The 24198-nt window shown below is 46.8% G+C and overlaps 9 protein-coding genes and 1 non-coding gene across 10 annotated transcripts; 6 read left to right on the forward strand and 4 right to left on the reverse strand.

Annotated features, from left to right (window-relative positions):
• Window positions 1–1568: 1568 nt before the first annotated feature.
• On the forward strand, window positions 1569–1654 carry TRUGW13939_09287. The gene has a single exon. It is a non-coding gene; the product is annotated as a tRNA-Arg (tRNA).
• Window positions 1655–1816: 162 nt separating this feature from the next.
• Window positions 1817–3217, reverse strand: TRUGW13939_09288 (uncharacterized protein; the record flags this gene model as incomplete). The annotated part of the gene is made up of 2 exons (XM_035492412.1): window positions 1817–2112; window positions 2185–3217. The coding sequence occupies 2 exons, from the start codon at window positions 3215–3217 to the stop codon at window positions 1817–1819; spliced, it is 1329 nt and encodes a 442-aa protein (XP_035348305.1).
• Window positions 3218–3750: 533 nt separating this feature from the next.
• Window positions 3751–5039, reverse strand: TRUGW13939_09289 (uncharacterized protein; the record flags this gene model as incomplete). Its single annotated transcript, XM_035492413.1, has 2 exons — window positions 3751–4886; window positions 4940–5039. 2 exons carry the CDS (start codon window positions 5037–5039, stop codon window positions 3751–3753), a joined length of 1236 nt encoding a protein of 411 aa, XP_035348306.1.
• A 1643-nt stretch (window positions 5040–6682) lies between these two features.
• TRUGW13939_09290 (uncharacterized protein) lies at window positions 6683–10785 on the reverse strand (the record flags this gene model as incomplete). The annotated part of the gene is made up of 7 exons (XM_035492414.1): window positions 6683–7537; window positions 7613–8023; window positions 8096–8339; window positions 8772–9614; window positions 9687–10308; window positions 10368–10461; window positions 10525–10785. 7 exons carry the CDS (start codon window positions 10783–10785, stop codon window positions 6683–6685), a joined length of 3330 nt encoding a protein of 1109 aa, XP_035348307.1.
• Window positions 10786–11213: 428 nt separating this feature from the next.
• Window positions 11214–12802, forward strand: TRUGW13939_09291 (uncharacterized protein; the record flags this gene model as incomplete). The annotated part of the gene is made up of 2 exons (XM_035492415.1): window positions 11214–12414; window positions 12492–12802. The coding sequence occupies 2 exons, from the start codon at window positions 11214–11216 to the stop codon at window positions 12800–12802; spliced, it is 1512 nt and encodes a 503-aa protein (XP_035348308.1).
• Window positions 12803–13250: 448 nt separating this feature from the next.
• TRUGW13939_09292 (uncharacterized protein) lies at window positions 13251–15509 on the forward strand (the record flags this gene model as incomplete). The annotated part of the gene is made up of 3 exons (XM_035492416.1): window positions 13251–13757; window positions 13815–14378; window positions 14430–15509. 3 exons carry the CDS (start codon window positions 13251–13253, stop codon window positions 15507–15509), a joined length of 2151 nt encoding a protein of 716 aa, XP_035348309.1.
• Window positions 15510–15687: 178 nt separating this feature from the next.
• Window positions 15688–16602, forward strand: TRUGW13939_09293 (uncharacterized protein; the record flags this gene model as incomplete). The annotated part of the gene is made up of 3 exons (XM_035492417.1): window positions 15688–15725; window positions 15798–16041; window positions 16093–16602. The coding sequence occupies 3 exons, from the start codon at window positions 15688–15690 to the stop codon at window positions 16600–16602; spliced, it is 792 nt and encodes a 263-aa protein (XP_035348310.1).
• A 241-nt stretch (window positions 16603–16843) lies between these two features.
• Window positions 16844–17259, reverse strand: TRUGW13939_09294 (uncharacterized protein; the record flags this gene model as incomplete). The annotated part of the gene is made up of 3 exons (XM_035492418.1): window positions 16844–16916; window positions 16972–17137; window positions 17187–17259. 3 exons carry the CDS (start codon window positions 17257–17259, stop codon window positions 16844–16846), a joined length of 312 nt encoding a protein of 103 aa, XP_035348311.1.
• Window positions 17260–18454: 1195 nt separating this feature from the next.
• Window positions 18455–19769, forward strand: TRUGW13939_09295 (uncharacterized protein; the record flags this gene model as incomplete). Its single annotated transcript, XM_035492419.1, has 3 exons — window positions 18455–18558; window positions 18625–19056; window positions 19127–19769. 3 exons carry the CDS (start codon window positions 18455–18457, stop codon window positions 19767–19769), a joined length of 1179 nt encoding a protein of 392 aa, XP_035348312.1.
• A 3069-nt stretch (window positions 19770–22838) lies between these two features.
• Window positions 22839–23635, forward strand: TRUGW13939_09296 (uncharacterized protein; the record flags this gene model as incomplete). The annotated part of the gene is made up of 3 exons (XM_035492420.1): window positions 22839–23094; window positions 23238–23322; window positions 23389–23635. The coding sequence occupies 3 exons, from the start codon at window positions 22839–22841 to the stop codon at window positions 23633–23635; spliced, it is 588 nt and encodes a 195-aa protein (XP_035348313.1).
• Window positions 23636–24198: the final 563 nt, after the last annotated feature.

A 24198-nucleotide genomic window follows, 5' to 3' on the forward strand; every position in this document is an offset into this window, starting at 1 on the left:
AATGGATTCTTCCGTGCCAAGCTCTGGGCTGCGCTATGGCGCCACAAGCCTCAACTGGGGTTGTCAGCCTCGTGCCTACGATAAGAACAGTCTGCCTCCTTTTCATCCTAGCCATCTTTTCGAGGTCAACTGCAGGCAGTATGCTGTGTTGTGATCAGTTATACATTATCGGCCTATTAAAAACATTGCTTTGGGGGATCCTCCCGGCTGGTACGGCTCCTGATTTTGTATTTTTATTCTCTCGGGTGTTACTACCACTAACAGAACATTAATTGACAAAAGCTATTACGCAACTTGTACCCCGCAAGATGGTGTGTGAAATATGAGTAGTCAGGCAGTGCTCGACTGCATGTGTCTCGCAGCGCCGTGGACAGTCGTAAACGGAAGCATCCTCATAGTACCCGACCACAACAGCTCTTTCAATTTCCCCAACATCCGAAACATCACCGGCGATTTTGGATCCTACAGCTGGAAATCACTCTCTACACAGGGCTCGATTGACCTTCCTGGTCTATAGTCTGTTGGAACTAATATAGATTTCTCTCTTTCGACTCTGCCAAATGCGCCTCTTCCAAAATTGAAGACAGTAACGGGTGCTGCGGACATAAAAGTCTGAAGTCCTAGCGCCGCCTTGAGATGACTCGAGACGGCGAAACACATGTCTATAACTGGTCATTTTTCCAGGTATATCACGCGTAGCTCGCGTTATATTACTTATTCTATCTGCAACATGTATAGAAGAAATGACTAATACATACTTACTAGAAGCCTACGACTTGACTCGTTACGCAACGTTAATGAAAACCCATCTATCTACAACGCGTCCAACTGTCAAGTCCAAACGGCAGAATAAATTCCTCCCCTAGTTTGACAAGGGTCACGGATCATAAGAGTATAACCGGATTCAGCTTTGGCACAGTCGGAGGATCAGTAATAATCAATGTCGACTTTCCTCTTCTGGATTTTTCCGCCAATGGCATCTACTTACCTGGTGAGGTTGCAAGGTAATACCTATTTCGCTCTAGGCCTAAAGATTTTATGGTATGTCAATAGCCACTAGTATATATGCTGATAAATATTAGTATCTCAATGCTAAACATGCTGGACATTATCGAAACACTCCTAGTCAATACAACCGTGCCGCCGGACGTCAACCTCCCGAATGGCATTCAATTATTTGGGAAAATTGCCATGTCAAAACTGTTTCATGAGACTTCTAGTGCTACGTTCCTATTCAAACACATAAGAAAGATTGAAACACCTATAAAAACACTCAAAAGTAGACTGTAGAGCAAGAACAATTTCCTTCAGTTTCAGGAAATCAGGTGTACGCAGTCCACCAACTGGGTGGCGCTCCAAGACCGTGGAATAATGGCCCACCAGTGACAGGCTCATAATAATGTACAGTATCACTAGCGGATATAATGATCTTCCCGCGGATAATATCCTTCAAAATATCCATATTTAAGGGTATGCGATAATCAATTGACGCTGGGAAGTATGTATATTTCCGGCCAGCCGGCAGAATTGCTCAAAGTGACAATTTTTCACTTTCCCGTGCTATGTATGGCCCTGTGGTGTAGTGGTAGCACGTCAGCCTCCGGTAGTGATTATTGTCTGCTGAAGATCTAGGGTTCGAGCCCCTACAGGGTCGTTCTTTTTTTTGCTGCGGCTATACACATTATAGAACATTTTAATAGTTCATGTTGTCTTTTTTTTAAATAAATTTTCCGATATATTTCATAGCAATGGCTAGTTAAGAACTTCCCGAAAAAGAAGAGTATGAACAGACTGCTGTATAGATAGAAATGAGAAATCACTCTCTTAATCTCCGCTCCTCCTTCTCTGCCATCTTCCTGTGCACAAACTCATCAATACCATTTCTCTCCTCCTCAGTCAGAAGCTGAAACCTATCTTCCAAGTCCCCCTCCCCAAAAAACCGCCTATCAATCTTCGCCCAATACAGCATATCAAAAGCCCAACTCCTTCTCGCGGCATAGCACACCCAAAAGTCCCCCGTCTGCCAGCTCTCGCGCATACGCTGCGAAAGACAGTCATCTTCAGACATAATTCCGCGTTTTATGGACTCTGTCTCGCGCTTTTCTATTTCTTCTAGAAACACTGTCAGGCGTTTCTCGTACACCCGTGTCCAGTCATCCAGGCCCGCTTCTCAGTACTCCGGACGCTCGAGCAGTAGCCATGCCGGAGGACTATACGCAAACTCTGCTGGCGCAGTATACGCAAACTCCCAATCAATCGCGCCCACAACTTTGTACCCATATTCCGAATTTGCGAGAACGTTCGTGGGCCGGAAATCATCACAGACGAGTTTGAAAGGCCCGTTGTCGTACGAGCACAACCGGTTTTCGCGTGCTAGTTTGCGGAATAAGCATCGCGCAATGTATTTGCGTCGACAATCTTCAGCGGAGTCAATAGCGTCATTGCGTTGGATAGATAAATGAGTCATGTTCATTTCTGCCAGGGCTAGGAAATACGCCGATGCAGTCTTGAACGTCGTCTGCGGTAGAAGATGCGCCGGGAAATCGGCTAGTTGGACGAGTTCGTTCATGTTTATGGTTAGAGGACGGTGGCTGGCGACCCATTCATCATCGAAATCGCCCTCTTCATTGTTTGTGATGCTGCCGATTTGGTCAAATGATTTTCTCGAAAATTGGAGAAGGATATCGGCCATGTCGCTGTACACTGATCGAAGCCGGTCTTCATCAATATCTGGGTCTAGAACACACCGCTCTTCCACGCTCAGACTAGGGGTGTTGAGAGCATCGCCCATATCAGCGTCATTCTCGATATACTCCATCACAATGAATGGACCAAGCCCCGCTAGACTTTCTTCAGTCATTCCATAATGCAGCACATGCGGGACACGTATACTAGTATGACGTTCAATAAACCGCATAACAGAGACCTCTCTCTTGACTTTTTCTTCAGCAAACACTGAAATTCCCGGAATGGGGAAACGTATGATCGCAGAGCCTCCATCGCGAAACTTCATGCGGAATATCAGATTAAATGCCCCTTTTTGTGGACTGAAAAGTTCATCGGGAGGGCCACGCCTGTGTTTGACGATAAAGTCTCCGATTTTTCGAAATACGTCTTTGTTGAAGAGCTTCTTTTTCCAGGCGGCGTAGATGGCGTCGCTTCGGTCCCATGCGACGTCGTCGAATTTCATGCGCGAAGCTGGGAGGATGGGTTCCATTATTGGAAAATATTGACAGTTGCAGCAAAGGACTTTCAGTCCATCAATCTACAGTGTATCCTCTGGCACGAACGGAGAATAAACTCAGAAACCTTATACGGTTGAAGAAAGGGGAAGATAGATGGATGTTCTTTGTACTACTAGTTGACATGTACTACATGTACAAGCGCTAACTCAAATTGGGCTATTTCAACATTTTGAACGGTGTATGCACAAATTGTGAAACATGGATTCTAATTAATAATTGAAAAATCCCACTAAACTTGATATTTAATTCAATAGCTTCTATTATTATTGTTGCCATATATGACTAAAAAAAACTCAACGCTAGCGAATAAACAGCCAAAATAACCCAGTTCCCTTGCTCCGCATCGCATCAGATATACATCTAGTATGATTTGCAATATTATTATGAACAGACCGCCAAGGAAAGTGTACGGATAGAACCGAGAAGACATTCAATCACGTAGAATGCATCAGACGCGCCTGATATATGTACATATTTTTATAAAAGAAGAACGCTATGAGATAATCTACAGAACGTAAGCAACAATGGCAGCGACGAAGCCGTAAAGGGCGACGACGGAGCCAGAGGTGCTGATGCTAGAGACGGCACCGTTGGTGGGAGCTGGGGCAGTGGAGCTGGTCGGGGTGCCCGGGGTGCCAGAGGCACCAGGAGTAGTAGGGCCACCGGGAACAGCAGTAGAGCTGGGAGTGGTAACAGCAGTGGTAAAGGTGGAGGTCGAGCCGCCGGTAGAACCGCCACCAGGGGCGGTAGCAGTGCCAGTGGGAGTGCCAGTGGCAGTTCCAGTTCCAGTTTCAGTGCCAGTGCTGCCGGCGCCGGTGGTAGTGGTGGGCTTGGTAGTGGTGCCAGGCTCGGTGGTGGTAGTGTGCACACTGGTGGTGGTGGTGTGAGGAACAGTAGTGGTAGTGTGGTGAGCAGAGGTAGTAGTGGTGTCGGGAGAGCCAGCACCGCTAATCTTGATGCTGTCGGCGGAACCGCTGTTGTCACCGTAGGTGTAGGAAGATCCAGGGTTGGCGTTCTTGATGGTGACAGACTCAATGTACATGGTGAAGGGACCCTTGGTGAAGTCGGTGACACCGCCAGCCCATTCGATAGTGCCCTCGGGCTCGGTAGGGTCACCACCAGCCCAGATACCGATTCTCAGGGTCATGGGAGTCTGAGGGAAGTAGTCACCAGCAGCGGCGGCGGTGAGGGTGCGAACAACGCTGCCATCAACGGACCAGGTGATGGCGTCCTTTTGCCAGTCGATGGTGTAGGTGTGAGTCTGGGTCTGGGGCGAGTCGACGTTGGGGTAGGTAGCACGGTCGTAAGTCTCGGTGTTTCCTTTGCCAAAGTAGTTGGTCTCAATGGTGGTAGTCTGACCACCAAGGGCCTCCCAGTCGATTTCGTCCAAGTCATCAGACTCGAGCACAATGCTGCTGACAATGCCGGTACCGGGAGCGGCCTGCATCTTGACCTCGGCAGTGCCGAAGAAGAAGTAGTCCTTGGTCTGGATGGTTGGGGAATCACCGTGCTTGGCAACGGTGAAGCCAGCGCCCTGGTCGTTGTAGGTGATCTCACCGTTGGTAACGGTCCAGTCGTCGGAAGCACCGGCAGTGAAGTCGGAGCTCAAGGTAGCACCCATGCCAGAGTCCTCGGGGCAGGCTGCATCAGGTCAGTGGGCTTGATCGGCGACAGAAGGCACAGTATCAACTTACTCTTTTCAAGCGGGTTGCAGGTGGTGGAGGTCTGGGCAGAGACCATGGGCATGGCTGCGGCGAGCAGCACGGCTGCCGACTTGATGAGAGTGGAATGCATCTTGGGAATGATCCTTGTTCGGTGAATTCCGCGAGCGAAAGCAAGTCCGATATCTGTATAGCGAGGGAGAAATCGGATAACGTCACAAGAGTTCTATGGCAGTATAGAACGGTAAACAACACAAAACCAGTACAAGCGACAGTGAGGATGATGTGGCACACAGTGGGAGAAGAAGGAGGAAGAGGAGGAGGAGATGCAAGTCAGAGAGACAGTGGGAAGCGGAGTTTATATCGCGCGGGCAAGAGAGAGACGGCGAGAGAGAGAGGCTGACTCCCCACAGGGCAGGCGGGCCCCAACCACCAACCACCAACCACCAGCGCACCTGCCCCGTTAGTTCGGCTGGTTCTTGCAGGCTGTTGGATGATGACTGGACGCGAAACAGGCACAGCAGAATTTCAATCCAGAGCAGGAAGGAGCGTGGCAACGCTCTGCTGCGCCGGTGGGGTCTTTCCGTTTTGGGCAGTGGAGGCCAGGGGGGCCCGCCGCGCTAGCGCGTTCTGGGCCTAGCATCGATCACGCTAGTGCGCTTCTATTTTTGCTCGGGCCGATTTTCAGGGGAGTTGCTTTTTTGCCCTCCAGCCACCAGGCAGTCCTTGCAGAGTAGAGACACACCGGCCATTCTATTCTACTATCTGTACGGAATATTCAAAAAAAAAAAATATGAGACAATAGCAATAGCAATAGCAATAGCAATAGCAATAGTATTAATTAGTACGTAACCACTGGCTATGCTTCGTAAGTATAGTACCTAATAGATACTCTCCAATGTCTCACTGGACTCATGGGCTCGACTGCGGGGCCACCCTGTTATCGCGGCCAATCACCGCTGTCCAACGCGTGGCCCTCGGCTGCCGGGCCAATGGCACGGGCAGCTGTGGGGCCCACGCTGACACGGCGCCAAGCCGGCCGCGCCCACAGGTTGCAGCGGCGCCGTCACCAGGTTGCACCTCCTCCGCTGCCTGTCACAATGTTGTGTGTCAGTGCTGGCGCGAACGACGGGGGCCAGTCATCGGCCGATAGCACTGCGATAACATGGCGATCATTGTCGTCCATGAAGTCACCGGCCCAGTGTTTCACATTTTGATCGACCACCTCACCTCCACCTCCATCCACCTTTGCAAGTTGTCGCCGCTTATCCGCGTCGCTCAAGGCAACCAGCGCCCACCGCAGTTTGCGCGCTCGGCATTGTGCTCTTGGCCAGCTGAACGACTCAGGCCAGCAGCAAGCGCTGCAGCTAGTTCTCAATAGCTTCAAGCCTTGTTTCTCCTTAGCTTGCGGCTTAACCACGGTTTGGGCCTAGCGAGAGCCTCGGATGCGAGCCCAGCAAAGCTGCCAAGCGAGGGGAGCGCCAGCACCAGCCAATCAGTGCCCCCGCGTCGGTGTCTCGCTACCAATGCCGAAACAATGTCTTTATTATTGAAAGGCTGGTTCTACTCCGTATGTCTCATGGCCAACGGTCGCGCTGCGTGTGGCGCCGCAGCACTGGGTTTATTTTTGCATTTGTCTGACGCGGTCTCACCCCAGCCCGACCAGTTGAGCTGATTGTCGCGCTGACCGCCATTGCCCCAGAAACAGGACTCCGACCCAAGCCAAGCCAAGCATTTATTAATAATGGTTTCAGACATGTCTCTCTAGATATAACCTCACGTCCACTCAAAACGCTCGCTTATAGTCACCCGCTCTAGCGCCTCCGTCGTCCAGTCCCGATATCCGCACGCTGCGGCCGGCCACTGCAGCAGCCGCAGAATCTCACGGTTGCTGCTGTTCTCTTCCAGATACATGCAAATCGCCTGGCACTCGGGCACAATGCGCGCATGAATCCACACCTGGTACGATGCCGTCGCGCACATGAGCGCCATCCACCAGCTCAAAATGAGCAGCGCACGTTCGTCGTTGACGCGCAACAGCGTGATGAACTCGGGCAGAATCTGGCCCATCCACGACACGAAGATGTTGTAGTTGGCTAGCTGGTCAAAGGGCTCGAGGGTCAGCATGCGGCTCAGCAGCTGGATGTGCCAGTGGTATGGATTTGTTTCCGGGGTCGTGCTGTCGTCGATTTCGCACAAATCAGCCAGCGCCTCGTGCATGTCGACACGACCGGCCACTTCTGTTTGGAATGGCTTGAGTTGATCGCCCGATTCTTGGAACGGTTCTCCCCAAATACTGCCTGCGATGAATGGCCGCGTCAATTGAATCAGACAGCGCAGACCCCCTTGCAGCGCCAGCCAGTTCAGGTCCGCTGGGTTGCGCGTGAACACCCACGAATCCTGTGGCTTAAACCCCACAGGCAACAGTGTATTCATGCCCATCAGGATGCAGCTGCCCAGGAGCGCGTCTGTATTATGCGGTCCAATCACTGTCTGAATCTCGCCTTGGTACAGCTGGATAGCGCGCTGCCAGTGGAAAGCTTCTTGCACGCGCCGATACTTGTTGCCCGCCCGAGTGTGATTCAAGTGGAGATACGATGCCGCCAACACCGTATGCATCAGATGTGCGTTCTATTTACCTTTATCAGTCTTATATTCTTCACAAAAAAAAAAAAAAAAAAAAAGAGGGGAAAAAGGGTAACCCACTCCAAACGCAGTCCGAATCAGGCCCGTCTTCATAGTATTTTTCATCTTAGCATCCGGAATAGCCTCTGTGCTTCGCGTGATAAAATTGTGCAATACGCTCAAATTCATCAGCTGCGAGGACAGATCACCAACCCCGAGTAGGTACATTCTGTCACCATAGCCCAGCTGTTCATTATCAAGGCCAACAATCTGCGCTATCGAGCGCTCAACAATTGTAAGTGACATGCTGCTAGCTGCCATATCCGGCGAGCTGTTGCTCAATAATACCATCTGGAGATCCTCCGGTGAACTAATAGTACCGTCCGAGTCTGACGAACTCGAGCTCGAATTTGAAATAGATGCATCAGACGAGAAATCACATGTAACTCCGTATTTTAAACAGCGTGTACATTCTGGTTTTGTCTCGTCGCACTGATCATGAAGTCAATATACTACTTTTATTCTTTTGGAAATATATATATTACGAGGAAAAATAAAAATTACCTTGACTCTCCTCTTCTTGCAGTTCCCACACCCTAGTCGCGATTTCCGATGACTCCGTCGCGAATGAAAGACATGTTCTTCCTCCGTCATAGACGAAGACGCAGGCGTAGCAGACTGCGTAAGCTGGAAATTTGTCTGCTGTGCATGCTTTATCGTGTCATGTTGTTTATTATTTGTATTCTTATTCTGTTTGATTCGGAAGACACCCTGAAACTGTGCTGCCGGCTGTTGCTGTTTCTTGGGTCTGGTTGCCAGGTTTGGGCCGATTAGGGATGGCATTTTTGTCTTTCTTTTTCGTAAGTTGATACCACGCGAAAATGATTTAGAACAATGAGTATATTCAGTATTACTCTCTCTTTCGCTCTCTCTTGACTTCTCAGAGCAAGTTATAATTAATATTCATTGCCAAAATTGTGGCAGTGTCGTCATCGCCATAGAAATACGAGGGAGGCTAGTCTGGATATAGTATTTATGCCAAGAGCTCGTATTCCCTGTTGGCCAATTAACGGAGATTATGTGGGACAATAACTAACCCTAACCCTAATAACCCTAGGGTTGGATAAATTACTAGAATAGGAAGATAATGACATCTACTCATCATATGATATTTCTGATTATTCTATAGACGAGAAGCCCTTGAGACGTTTTCTTTAACAAGACCTATAATCTCTGTTACCCCAAAATATCCCAAACCGGATAAAGAATACACTTACTATTTCCAACCACACGCAAATCCGGCTTCCTCAGCTTCCCAGATGCCGTCTTTGGCCATTCACGCGGAACACCCTGTTGACTACCGCCTATCCACCAAAAATATCTCGGCGCTTTGAACCGGCTCAGCGTCGCTCGTACCCATTCCTGAAGCTCCGCGTCCGTCGGCATCGCATGACCCCTTTCCAACTCCACAAAGGCAGCCAGTTCCTCTCCAAGCCTTGCGCTGGGCACGCCAATAACAGAAGCCTGCACGATAGCTGGATGCGCAAAGAGTCGCTCTTCAATCTCAACTGGAGAAATATTTTCCCCGCCGCGGATTATGATATCCTTGATCCGACCCGTGATTACAAAGTAACCCTCGTCGTCGAAGAAGCCTTCGTCGCCGGTATGTAGCCATGTTCTTAAGTACCCACCATCATCACCACCACCATTGGCATTACCAATGGGTCCTATACCATTCAGCTCCAAATCTTCTGGGTGGTGTTTCAACGTCTCAGCTGTCTTTGACGCGTTGTGAAGATAACCGCCGCGCATGACTCCGTACCCGGAAACTACAATTTCCCCCTTTTGACCCCAGGGAAGAACACGCCCTGTGCCCGGCTGCACGATCTTTGCGCTAAAGTGAGGGAAAAGGCGCCCAGCAGAGTGTATGCGTTTGCTCATGGGATCCGTGTGGTGTGTCATTGTGGTGATGGATGAAAGCTCGGTCATGCCCCAGTTTGTGTACAGGCGAGGAACGGGGAAGCTGGTGGTGACTTTTTGTAGTAGGTCGGGAGGCATGGCAGATCCGGCCATTATTCCAAACCTGAAAAGGTATAAAATTACTCGAAGAATCTTTTTCAAAAGAGGGAGAGAGGAGAAGGAGAGCCGCTCTTACTTTAGAGATGACCGGTCAGTCTTGCGAAAGTTGGCACTGTTCATCTCCTCGATAAACATCGTCGTGACCCCGTATATACCAGTACATCGGTACTTTTCAATACATTCGACGGTGGCACTGGCGTTGAATACTTCTGCCGGAAAGACAAGGCATGATCCCTTCCACATGCTCGTGCATATACCTAGTAAAGAAATCAGAGATGGAGTAACAAGAAAGAACAAAAAAAGGCTACCGATAATAAGACCGAAACTATGAAACAGCGGAACAGGCAAGCAAACTCGGTCTGAATCCATCATTGTAAGTTGCTGCCCAATATATTGTCCACAATTCATAATGTTGTAGTGACTAAGAGCCGCTGCTTTGGGGGTCCCAGTGCTGCCAGAGGTAAATTGGATGTTGACAATATCATGAGGAGAAACATCGAGACTGCCCAAATCTGCTGTTTGGTTCTGCGTTTTGAGGGTTTCATATGCGACCATTTTTGGTCCCAGTTCTTTCTGGGTCTTGTGGTAATTCACGATAACCAATGCTTGCAGGGAGGGTAGCTTGCTAGGTAGTCGAGAAAGGAAGTTTCCATACTCGAATTTGCCAACACTACGTGCGACAATGAAGAGCTTCGGTGCTAAAACTGAATATTAGTAAAGGATGGTGCTTTACGATCCAGGATCTCCGGCGGCATACCGACAGGACCCAAGGTTGCCACAATCTCGTCAAAAGTAAAGGCATAGTTGAGGAGGACAATTGCTGCTCCAATTTTGGCACATGCAAAAAATGCCTGGTTGTTTTTTTAAACATATATATCAATTGATAAATCACGTGTCTCACACTAGATTCCTACCTCGAGGTATTCCGTCCTACTACCCAGCATAATAGCAACCATATCCCCTTTCCCAACATTGTATCCTCGAAATGACTTTGCAAGGGCAGTGCTGTTGTCATCAAGTTCTTTGTAGGTCAATTTAATTCCTTGATGATGTGAAATCACAGCATAACTATTCGGTTTGTCTCGTGCATGGTGGGAAATCAATTGTCCAAATGTCATTGACACGGGGATCGGAGCTGACGGGCCATGAATTATAGAAGGCTGATCTGGAGCCATGAGGAAATGCTTATTGAACGAAAAAGCATCTATAATATTTAAAAGCAAAAGAAAGACATGTCAATTAATAACTTCATAAAAAAAAGTGGTAGGTTATGTCTGTATTAAACGTCATGTTGCGGTATCGCATCTTGTTATTTACCCGAGTCGTACCAGGTCACCCGACAGCCGAGCATCGACCATACATGCAGATACGTTCTCGATGCGACACAGTTTCCGATCTCGAATAATATGAATTTTCAATGCGCCGTTATACTCCGAGTGGTTTGTTTTTGCCTTCTCTATATCTTCAAGGGGGATAAGAGACATTCTAATAGTATATGTACGTTCCGCCATTCTTGGAAGGCAAGGAAGACGATCAGACTGAGGATATTGAAGGCCTCTTTACCTTTTTTTTTCTTTTACCCCTACCACACAAGACAAACACCATGTCCCAACAACCGGTGTACATTGCCGGCGTTGGCATGACACCATTCATGTCACCAAAGAAGTCTGCCGCTGGATCTTCCAACCCAGAAGGCGATTACTTTAACCAAGCCGTCTCGGCATGCGTAAAGGCATTGCTAGACGCCGGAATAACTTATGACGATGTAGACCAAGGAGTGGGATGTTATGTCTTTGGTGACTCGGCAGGCGCCCAACGCGTGTTTTATACGCTCGGAATGACTGGAATCCCCATCTACAACGTTCACAATTATTGCAGCGCTGGAAGCACGGGGCTTTACATGGCTAATCAATTCATTCAAGCTGGCGCAGCCGACTGCGTTCTTGTCGTCGGATTTGATAAAATGTACCCGGGTGCTCTTCCTCGCATTTACAACGACCGCGAGAACCCCCTGGGTAGGATTCTCGAGTTGTCCAAGAAGTTTATACCAGAGGGTCAAACTGCCTCTGCGGGATGGACTCCTCAGCTGTATGCGAATGCTCAGGCTGAGTATCTAGAAAAATATGGAGGTAACGGGGCAAGGGCAGAACACTTTGCTTCTATTGCTTCGATCAATCGAACTCATGGCATAAACAATCCATACAGCCAGTTGCGCCAGGCTGTAACGGCTGATGACGTTGGATCCAGTCCGGTAGTAGCTGGATCTATTACTCGGCTTCAATGCTGCCCTTCTTCCGTTGGTTTTCCCTTTAAACCCCACCAAAAGTTCCAAAATCACCTAACAGAGATCCAGACCGGAGCTGCTGCTGCTGTCTTGGTATCAGAGCGTTTCCTGAATAGCCATCCGTACCTAAAGGAAAGCGCAGTTCTTATCAAGGGCCAAGCCCTTGCCACAGATTCACGAGAGCTTTATCAACCTGCCAGCGCCATTGAGCTCATTGGCTCTAATATGACTCGCCGAGCATCCGTGAGAGCCTACAAACAAGCGTCACTCTCGCCCGATGATATACAAGTGGTCGAGCTACACGATTGCTTCACAACAAATGAGATGTGCGCAATAGAGGATTTGGGACTGGCTAAATATGGAGAAGGGTGGAAATTGGTTCAGGGCGGAGGAATTACTTATCCTCCTGATCCAACCACGAAAAGGATCTCTCCAGGATGGGTCATCAACCCTAGTGGCGGGTTGATTTCCAAAGGACATCCTCTCGGTGCCACGGGTTTAGCACAGACAGCTGAACTGGGTATGTACAAATCTTCTTCCTATTTTCTTCTATGCGTACAATTTCGTTGAATCCAGGCGTACTGACCATCGATGTAGTGTGGCATCTGCGTGGCTGGGCGGCGAATCGGTGTGTACCTGGAACAAAACATTGCCTTCAGCACAACATGGGCCTCGGAGGTGCAACGGTTGTGACAATCCTAGGTCGTGCCGACAATCAGATAGCCCCCTCAGCGGCCAGCATTGAGGAAGTGGTTGATGGGCGCCGGCGACTAGGGTACAATCCGGCACTAGAAGCGCGAGAAGTACGTGAACAAGACTTCCAGGCAGTCCGATCCCAAAAGGCGTTCACCCAGTGGGCTGCAGAAACTTTTGAGCCTTTGAAAGCAACGCGGGGGTCTAACCTATAAAGCTAACGTGACTTTGGATGGCTACGGATATTATTTCTAGCAGTGTTGAGGTTTGCCGAGGAACTGAATAGTCAATCTTTAAGTATAATGGAACTATTGTTGCAGCAATTCACATGCGTGAAATATCAACTAAATTTTGCAAAAAAAAAATAAAAAGAACGATTTATTAAAAATTTGTATTATTTTCACTTGGAAAGTAAAACATACGTGATGAGCATCCTGTATTGACGGTAATTCGGCCTTCTCGCCGTCGCTGTTCATGTAACATAACCCATTCATTGTTAGTAGCTTTCTATGTTCCAACAAGTAATAATTGAGCAATACATACCTACGGAAACTAAATTAAAACTGGTCATACGAACCCCGCATTTCCCCATGTTTCTGCTCATATTGCTCACTGGAGAGTTCCGAGGACACCTTCTATCAACCTCACCTACAAGCAGCCACAATGAACTCACGCAAAACTTTCGGTGGCCTGGCTAGTAGCAAAAATCGCATCGGCCGATCAGGGCCCCGATCACGAAGTGGCTGCGTCACCTGCAAGAGACGGAAAGTGAGATGTGACGAAACACGGCCTGTTTGCGCCAACTGTGCCAGACTAGACACCGAGTGTGTGTATCAACAACGACCATCGCGACGAGGAGAGTCGACAGCCGCTAGATCACACCCAGGCCAACAGCAATATGACATGCCAGAGGATGATCCTACCATAGATCAAAATTCCGGTGTCCCCTTGGGTCTCGAAAACACAACTCTTGGTCCCGAAAACAACTCTCTATTCTTTAATTTCGACGACTTCTCGCGGAATGTCTTGGATCTCTGGTGTTCTCCATCGACTGCGTTTCCAGAACTGCAGCACCCAGAACTCCCAGATTCCGATGCAATTGACGCGATGGAAATCGCCGGGCATGGTGGTGCTGCTGATTTCGCTTCATATGCAGACCATGAGTTTTCCGTAAGCAAGCGACAGTTTTTCATTCTTTATTCATGCTTCATGGACTAATATGAGTAGGAACAAATAGCACATAATTATGTATCCTCAGTGCAGGACCACGAAGGCATAAGAGGTACAACTAACCAAGTCCATGAGAGCACCTGTCATACTATAGAAGCCGATCTTTTACAAGACGTTGTTCCAAACTTCAAACGCATGGCCACAAATATTGCACTTGCACCATACTCGTCCAACGATGCCGGAATAGACAAGAGCCTCAATCGTCGCTCAGAGGCTCTGGGCACTTATTTCCAGGAAAGCGTCTTTGTTCCGGGAGTAACAACAGTCGATGTTCCTTCATGGCGGGCTTTATGCTGCCAAATATTGACCATGGCGCGCAGTAGCTCCATTATTTCAAACGCAGTGGTTGCCCTTTCTCAACTACATTTTGTCATGTTTTCTTTGAACGGGGGCCACCGTAGAGGCTCGCCAGGGCTGCGGAATGGGAAAACTCTAGCACAGTATCTATACATATTCGCAAAGGAGAGGCTGATCAACGGACTAGATCTACTAAGGGAGAAAATGTCCAAATCTCTTCGTTTGGAACTTTTCACGGGTCTCTTTCTTCTAACATGCTTCGAGGTAGTTATACACTCTTGTACAATACAACCAGCACGTACTGACTCATAACAGTTAATAGATAAAGATGATATCCATCGTGCCCATCAAATTGAATGGGCAGAATTTCTTTTAATGGAATTGGACGAGAAGGATTTTACAACGCAACAGATCATCCGCTGGCTTCTTCTTTGCGACGTAAAACTAGTTATCTTTGGGGGAAATGGGATTCTACCACGCCGTCCGCCGCCAATTCACACCTTGCTGAGCAACAATACGACCCCGCGAAGTGATGAAGGAACGGACAGACCGAGGAATTCTAATTTTCATTCTACTGTCTCTGGAGATCTTCTATCGCCTCCTGCAGATCGATTACATAAATCCCCTACAGATATCAGTCGCCCTGAATTCTCGGGTCTCAGTATGGTATCGACTTTGAAGGAAAGCATTCTTCGGGATGCCGTTTACTTCCATCATCGATCTCAGCAATTTCTCCGGAAAATTGCCATGTTGGATCGCCACCGTCGGCCTCGGGGGTCTCATCAAGATGAGATGGAAGTCAGCGCTGCAGCAGGACTACTCATAAACGACCTGCACCGGCTCTGGAATGAGCGACCCGTTATTTTAGATACTACCTTTGTAGATCTCCAAGTCTCTTTGAACGTTGACTTGGCGAGGGACATTTATCGACTAGTTTGTATCTTCCAGGCGTGCTTTTGGTCGAACTTTTGTTACCTTTATCGAGCAGCATGGTGGGACGAGTCTCCTCACGATGATGAAAAATCAGCGGCAGACCAAACATGGAGAGCATTGCGGGGAAGCGTCGATCAACCAGTTGAAATTTCTGGGGGTTACGAAAGCAATATCCGAGTCGGTAACGAGCCGCTACTAAACAGTGCTGCGATGTGGGCTCTCTTCACCTTCGCTACTGAATGCTCGGACTCGGCAAAGGTGGCATGGTGTATCTCAAAGCTTCGGCAACTGAGTCAGGTTAAGCAGAACTTCGGCTCAGGTGGGGAATATGCGAGCATTCATGCTGCCAAAGCTGCTCGCTTGCTGCAGGAGGTGGTTGACCGGCAAAGAGAGAGAGGTGGTCGGGTGGATGTACGATATTGTTCACTTGAGCTATTTGGGTTCATGTTTCCAATACTATAGTTTGTTTTAACACATGTGTAACAATCCAGTTTCATTAAGTTGGACAAATATAGCCGAGCTCGCCTTGCATATACTAGGTTAAGAAGTATAATTGGGAATAGCTTTTTCAAACATAGACTACAGCCTTCAGCCCGAACTACTATCAGTATAGGATAGTCAAAAAAGAGAAAGAAAGAAAATGCGAGTCCAAGGCAGGACATTCATAGTCTCTGGGGGGTAAGTACAGACTTGCGGAATTGATTGCCTTCTGCATTCACTGGAAATATGTAATCTAATGTTGATTTACAGATCATCCGGACTTGGTCAAGCAGCAGTTCAAAATTTGGCACTCTCCGGGGCTTATGTGGCCATTTTCGACCTCACCGAGCCCGTGGGCGACTCATTGTTAGACAGGGTGAAATTTTACAAAGTAAACGTTACATCTGAAAAGGATGTACATGACGCAGTGCAAAATACTATTTCGTGGAGCAAGGAAACAGACTCACCGTTAGGGGGCGTTGTGTGTTGTGCTGGTGTGCTTGCACCAGGAAAGGTAAGGAAAACATAGGAACACCCCGCTACGCAAAAGCCAACTGTTTTCCAGATCATCAACTCCAATTTCGAACCTCTTTTATTGTCAAAGATCCGAAGCGCTATTGATGTCAATCTCGTCGGAACTTTGGATATTGTCCGACTGGTGGTCTCGCATCTCGCTCAGTTACCCGAACCGATAGATCCGAAAGGCGAGTCCGAGCGAGGTGTCGTTATTATGGTATCTTCGGCTGCAGCATACGATGGGCAGCCAGGTCAGGTGTCTTACTCGGCTACCAAAGGGGCTATTAGGTCCCTGACATTGCCTCTAGCTCGGGATTTGAGCCGATTCGGAATTAGAGCCGTCTCCATTGCTCCAAACATGTTCGCCACTGGAATGACAGCAAGAGGAACAATGCCTGAAAAGGCGCGCCAGGCAATTGAACGTTATTTTGAATGGCCCAAAAGGGCTGGAAAACCAGAAGAGTTTGCAGGTTTGGTGGCGGAGATATTCCGGAATCGCATGCTGAACGGATGCTGTTTGAGGCTCGACGGAGCAACGAGACTGCCAGCCAAGTTCTAATTCGAACCAAACACACTATCGTCTATATGTTTCAATTTTACTTTAGGGTTTTTTTTTTAGTAGAATTTGGCATTGATCCTTTGCTGAGTGGAAACGGCCACCCGTACGTTTCATCACATACTAGTACATACATTATCCGGGAACGTGTCAGATTTTTGAAAAGAAAATCCAACAACAGTATATTTACCTATCTACAAGACATTTAATCTGATATACGCTGTACTTCACGGTTCCGTTGTACCTACAACAGAGCTTGGACCGTTTGAGTTCTTGTATTCGCTGTCTGTTTCAACAGACTACTAACCTGTCTGAATCTTTGGCCAAATCGTGAGTTTCATTTTCTTCAACAGTGGATTGGTAGTTACATACGAGGGGTGCTCGGCAGACTCTAAAGTTTCGAAAACCCAGCCTTCGACACTATTGATGGTTATGCCAGAACTTGACATCCGTTGTAATGCTAAAACTCGCTCTTGCGGAGATGACGACGAAACTGCGTCTGCAAGAACTACAACATTATAGCCATGGTCTTTCAACTCTAACATCCATATTAACACCAAGTGTTTTAGCATCGTGATGTCACCTACCTAAAGCAGTCTGAGACACGCAAATGTGAGTCTCGATCCCTACGAGGACCACCTCTTTTCGGTTCTCTTGCATTATGATACTCAAGGTTTCTGAACTCAACATCGAAAATTTTGATTTATCAAATTGCGGTGTGGTCTCTGGTAAACGTGATTTGATGCTCGAAATGCATGGGCCAAACTTTGCAGCTGTTTGAGTAGTTACAACGACAGGAATAGCCAGAAGCTTCGCTGGTTCAAAGTCAATATGAATATTTTACAATGAAAGTTCCGTCTATGTCTTACTGATGTCGCAAACAAGACAAATAGATTTCTCCCTGTAGCGGTTCCATTAGCTCTTACGCAGAGACCAAGGACAAGAGCCCGCACACTAGATCAAATTTATGAATGATGGACTGGAATCTTGGCTGCATATCGCATACCCTGATAGTCATTAATACCACTGCTGAACAATGGGTGGTGCTGAGCGCCGCCGACTACCTACAGCAGAATAGGCATCCCGACCTTCTTCATAGCTCTTGTCATTTTAAGAAATACCAGAAATCAATGACATACAAAATCGATTTTCATAACCTAAAACACAAATTGTGCAATTGTGATGCTAATAGCATTTATACCACGCTATATTCAAGACTGAAGGTAAAGTCGTTACAAGATCTCTGTACCCGAGCCGACTTCATCAATATACCCGACCATTTCCCCACACTATAAACCCAGCTCGGGTGAGCATTTAATGCAGTGTTTCTATGACCCCGGAATTGCGGGGAAGTTGAAGAGGTGAATAGACGTTACCAAACTACGTAGTAGCTAGTATTAATACTAAGGGCTACGTACGTCACTTGGCCTTTCTTTTTTATTCGAATGTCATTTTACTTGCAGCATTCTTATATCTAAAGAGCTTCAGTGTTTTTACTTGATCAATGTCGGAGTTACAAGACACAGAAAAGCCTCTTGATGGCAATTCCCAACATCTAGAGAAAACTGACGAGATGCATGCTCAGGACGATAAAATACAACTGGCAAAGTATTAATATCTTGTCACTTACCAAGGAAGGACTAATTTCCTGCTCTCTATCAGTATTTACCGGAAAATTGACCGGCGGATTCTACCCTTTGTGTCGTTGACTTATCTACTATGCTACCTTGATCGATCCAACATTGGTAGAGTTATACTTTCAATAATGCCTTTTTGACTTGGAAGCTAAGGAAGTACAGGAAATGCAAAAGTCTTGGATTCAGATACTTCCGACGATCTCATGCATTCCCTCAATATGTCTGATGAGCAGTACCGTGTGGGACTGATGCTATTCCTTGTGTCATACTCATTATTCGAAGCACCAAGTAATCTGGCAATGAAGATCTTCTCTCCTCCCGTGTAAGACTCACAGCCCGAGAACGCCAACTATCGGAGACTGTTGTTGCTAATATGACTTGTCATCAGATGGTTATCATTCCTTATAGCATGTTTTGGCTCCTTATGCGCCGGAATTGGAGGTTCAAAGAATGTGCAGACACTTATGGCGCTTCGGTTCCTTTTAGGAGCAGCAGAAGCTGGTGTCTATCCCGGGATGATTTTCTATCTCACTTTTTGGTACGCCCCTCGTCAACGAGCAATCAGAATCGCAGTTTTTCTTTGCAGCGCAACCTTAGCAGGAGCTTTTGGAGGTGCGATCGCCTATGGAGTAGGTAATATGAACAAAGCCGGTGGTTTGAGTGCATGGCGCTGGCTCTTCATCCTCGAAGGTTTGCCGTGCATTGCTCTCGCAGTCGCCATTTTTTTCTTTCTACCGAGTTACCCGGAAAGGGCCAAGTGGCTCACCGAGGAGGAGAAAAGTATCCTAAATAATTCGTTTGGTGGCAACGTTTTCAGTGGGTAAGATACGCATCATCCAGCCTTCTTCATTTAGAACTTAGTGGACTTATCAATTTTTATCATTATTTAGTGATGCAAAGCTCAACTGGCAAGACGCAAAAGCAACCCTGAAAGAATTTAGACTCTGGGTGCACTACGCAATCTATCTCTGTGTCGGAATTGGTGTCTCTTCTTTATCCCTTTTTGCGCCCACAATTGTGGAAGCCATCGGGTATACTGGGCTATCCGCACAGCTCTTCACCATCCCTCCATATGCATGTGCATATGTGGTGACTCTTGGAGCCGCATACATATCTGACAAATGGCAATGTCGAGGACTCGTCGCTGCTGTATTCTGCTTGTGCGGCGTGGTAACCTTTCTGATACAAGCATGCGTCCCGAGCCCATCGCTTCACCTCCGATATGCCATGCTAGTGCTTTGTACATGTTCCGTGTTTGGGTCTCTTCCGTCTCTTTGCGCGTGGGTTTCTGATAATGTGCATACCACTACAGCCGCGTCTCTGGCAAGTGGACTCAATATAGCCTTCACCGGACCAGGGCAAATAATTGGGGTGTGGATTTATTTAGGTCAAGAAGCTCCTCGCTATCAGACTGGGCATGGAGTAAATGCCGCCAGTCAATTCTTAGCCTCCATCCTAGCCCTCGGTTTGTGGGCTTACTATCGGCGAAGCAATGCAAAGTTGCCTCCAGGTCAGCCAAAGTGGGTTGCCTAGTTTTTCCGATGCTACTGCAGCTTGCGCAAATGTAGGGTATTCAGACCGTTAGTGTCTAGAGGGATCGGTTTCATTCTAGATATCAGATGGACATGTGAAATAAAATACTTCTTGAATAGTCGGAATAAAATACAGCCTAGTCAGATACTAAGCCCAATAACGTATTTTATAAGCACCCCGGGACACATAAGCGTCCCGGGACACCCGCGCTAAGAAATCATAGAAAATGACCATAACGTAACGAATAAACCGAATTACTATATAATTTCTATATAGAATTGTTCGGGCAGTACGTGCGAATATGCCCGATTTGTTTACAATTAGAACAGGTCCGTGGCGCGCGCCTGCGTGCCCCCGAAGCCACTTCCGGATTAGGCAATTGTAAAGCTTCCTGGGCTGTCAACGCTGCTGCAGCTATCTCGCGACCTTCAGAAACTGTCAAAATTCCTTAATGGTCAATAGGCCTACCACGGGTTGTCCTTTTTTGCTTCTAGTGATGGTTCGCTGCTTTTAATTCCTGATTTTCCTGCGCTAATATAGTGGCGGAATTCATGGCCAACGAGCAACCTTTTATCAACTGGTCTAACGCGTGTTTAGTAGGCGAACTTGGATGGGTAAGACGTTGATTTATAAGCTGATTTATGGTGTTTGTTTGACGAATCAGGTTTTTTATATTATTTGGTGTTTTTGGGGACCAATTTGCAGAAGAATGACTCGTACTCGGGGGGGTAGGTGTCCGCAATTGAATGTCAAGCTTAGATAGCACATATTCTTGGTCAAATAGCGAGATACCGGTTGATAAAAAGCCGCTTTTAATATTTTGTATGGTATAGGCTTTATCCTGAATATCCGCATATATTGTGAGAAAATTGTCTTTATCAATATAGTTGACACCGTAGCGCATCCGGTTCTCAACTGCGTGCCCATATAAGCGCTTTAGAACCACAAAAACACCCACATCAAGCAGTTGAAGCAGGTGTGACGAATGTGGCAGTATACATACAGTAATAATGACATTTGCAACATAGTGCTAATCGAATAAAGATGTAAGATGACTACTATGCCCATCAAGAATCAGAAGACGGTACCGGCCAACTGTATAAGGCTTCGTCTAAGGGTCAAAAATTTTTTGAAGCTATTCAAGGCCTAATTTGTCAGATGTCTAACCATTTGGTAATTCAGTAATTGTCTAGTTAGGTGATAAACCAGGCAGATTATACCAATCAAAAAGCTTATTGACTGATTTCAATATAATAAGCAAAGACACAGCAATCCCCCTCGCACTTATACATTCCACAGCTGTGACCCATTCTCGATTTCCAGGCTACAGTAGACGAGGTTTCCCTTTACAATCAGAGCTGCATACAACTTTTACAGTAGAAATGATGCCCATAGCGAACCCAGTCTCATCAAAATTCCAAACGTCTTCCTCAGCGATCCCGTACTCGGTAAAAACGCGCTCAAGATCATCAAAAAAGCCGCCAATAATTGTTAGATCTTCACATAAAGCGCGTTCATAATTATATTTGCGAATGTAATGGGTCTGCAGGTCTTGCTGGCGCTTTAAATAATTGCTCACCCAGCACTTACCAACGGTTGGTGGTGAGGTAATGGAATCGCGTTTTGCAAGCAAGCAATTGGCCATTTGCTCTACCATTGAGGGCCTGACAGGGCAGCCACGCTTATCCATTGAGAGAATCTAATCGCGCAGTGTAATTTCCTCAGTTTCTGACAATTTGGTGTTTTTGGGGCGCTTATATGAGTGGTGCGCGCGACCCTGCATTCGCGTGTGAAGCGTCGACTTTGGTATGCAGTAAACACGTGCTGCTTCGCGCACACTGGTTATTTGACCTTTTTTTAACGCGTTCATAGCAAGCAGAAGTCTTCCTTCATTGTTTGAAGGGGTTTTTGCAGCGTTCTGAGGCATATTGGTGTGGTTATGCGATTTTCAAATGTATGGTTGGTTGAAAGTGGGAGGAAATTGAGAGGGTGTCCCGGGACGCTTAGTTATGTGTCCCGGGGTGCTTATAAAATACGTTATGAGATAATGTCGTTTTATCACAAAGTTCCGATTGCCGATTGCCGAGATAATTTGGAATCGACGAATAGCATTTGAGTTTGTAGAAAGTTTTATTATTTTGTAATATATGGCATGATAACAATCCCCATTAATGTTGAGCCTCAGTTTTAATTTCTAATTTCGAACATGATTGGTATAAATAGAGATTTTGAAAGGCGCTTATTGACCAAGTGTAACCTCAATGTTCCCAATGTGTGACCAGAGTCTCCTAATATCAAATTTCATTAACATTCTTTGTAGGCTACGCAATAATGCTGAACAGGTTTAAAATCAATTGATGCTGCCGATATGTATATATATATTGACATATCTCGCCAAGGCAACATCAATTGATGCCTAATATGATGCGATGCTATCAATTCTTAACCTCTTGAATGTTTGGTGAAGATGTCTTGAATAATTTGATATCACGACACATGTGCATTCAATCAAAATTGAAATTATGAGTCAATTGAAGTCAATTGACTATGTACAAATGTAGAACATATTAAATGCTAGATTGATGTCCATATACAATGTTACATATCAATTGTACATATGTAAAATGTTGCAGTTAACATCGAACATGTATGGCCTATGCAGATATATATAAATTGATGTTACCAACATTGAAAAGTACCACTTATAGTTCAATTGATCAATATCATTGATATATCAGTGAAAAATACGCGGAGTCGTTTTAAAAACAGTAGATAAATATATCTGTAACCAAATTTCCAAAGAAAAAACGATTTAAGTAGAGATATTTCAGAAAAGAAATTCAGAAGTGGTCACTTGTGTACGGAGGTCACGTGATGACCGGCCGGCCAAAGTTTTCCCCTAGATTTTCCGAGCCGCTCAGTTTGGCCCTTCGAACCCGTACCTGACAGGACGACGAGTTGCTTGTACCATACCGATCGGCTCCATTGGATCTTGTCTTGTCGACAGCCACTTCTGTCCTCGTCGCTTCGTTTCGTTCCTTGTCGGTCGATCCCCAAAACCACAACACAATGTCTCCCACGGCAAGCCGCACCGTGTTCCGGCAATCGCAGTTTCTGATCCGCAGGACCGCCGTCAGACATAACTCGAGCGACGCCGCAAACAAGGCCAAGGAAACTGTCAACCAGGCGACCTCCAAGGCCTCAGAGGGCCTGTCCAAGGTCTCTTCCAGCGCTGGCCCGGCCATTACCGGTGCTGCACAAAACGTTGGCAACACCCTGCGCAAGCTCGGTGGCCCTACGGCCAAGGTCGTTGGATTTATTGAGCGTGAGGACAATCTCTTTCTTTGGATATATTTTTCCTTTTGAATGCCATTCTGTGCTGCTCAAAGCCACGAGTACAGTCAATTGGGCAATTGTATCACAAAATTTTGACATGGATGGCTAATTTGTATTTTTTTTTGTTAACAGGCTCAATACCTCCCACCGTCTACTACAGCCGCGTCGGTCTCGAGCTCGCCAAGCTTATCTTCCGTGGCCAGAACATGTACCCTCCGTAAGTGCCAAATCACTCACCTGTCGAGGTTTCTCCCTGTCGGCTCCTCTCTTACAATTGAAACAGAAGCATCGCCACCTTCCAGTCGTACTTCCAGCCCTTGATCAACGCCGTTCGCAACCCTTCGACCCTCAAGAACCTTAGCTTTTCTCCCCAAGGTATCCTCGGCCGGGCACGCGGGCTTAGCACCAAGGAGTGGGCTTTGGTTGGTGTCACCACTGCCGAAATCATCGGTTTCTTCACTGTCGGCGAGATCATTGGCCGCCGTCAAATCGTTGGATATCAAGGAGAGCCTGCCCATGAGGGCCACTAAATAGACTTTTTTCTCTCTCTCTTTGTTTACATTCGATTCATATTACTTTGCATTTCCTCTAACCTATAGCCCCCGATTTCCTTTGTTTCCTGTGTTCCTCACGGCAGCGATTTGTACTATTGTATGATAGACGATGGAATATTAGCTGCATTCCGTTATAGTTCTTTTGAAAGATCCTGGCACAAATGTTGTGTTTGAGCATTGCAAGGTGAAGATGGAGAAATAGAGTCTGGAGATTTCTTGTAGTGTTAAAAACCAAAAAGACACATGAGCCAAAGGAATAATTCACAACATACTTAAAATACTCAGTAATTCCCTTGAATGAATCCTCGCCTAGAAATTCAAAAGAGATCTAAAAGTTATTATTGTGAGGATCTTTCGATGTTCCGTGCGTTGACCTCTAGCTTCTGATTGGCCCGTGGGCAAAATATCGGAGCGCAACTTTTTTTTTCGGATTTGACTTATTCATCATCCATCGCTATATTTCCCAAAACTTGCAAACGCGCCACATTTTATGGCAAAGAGATATTTGGAATGAAGTAGCATAGAAGTGTTCAACACTA

This window comes from Talaromyces rugulosus, chromosome V (genome assembly GCF_013368755.1).
Source record: "Talaromyces rugulosus chromosome V, complete sequence".
NCBI classification, from domain to species: domain Eukaryota; kingdom Fungi; phylum Ascomycota; class Eurotiomycetes; order Eurotiales; family Trichocomaceae; genus Talaromyces; species Talaromyces rugulosus.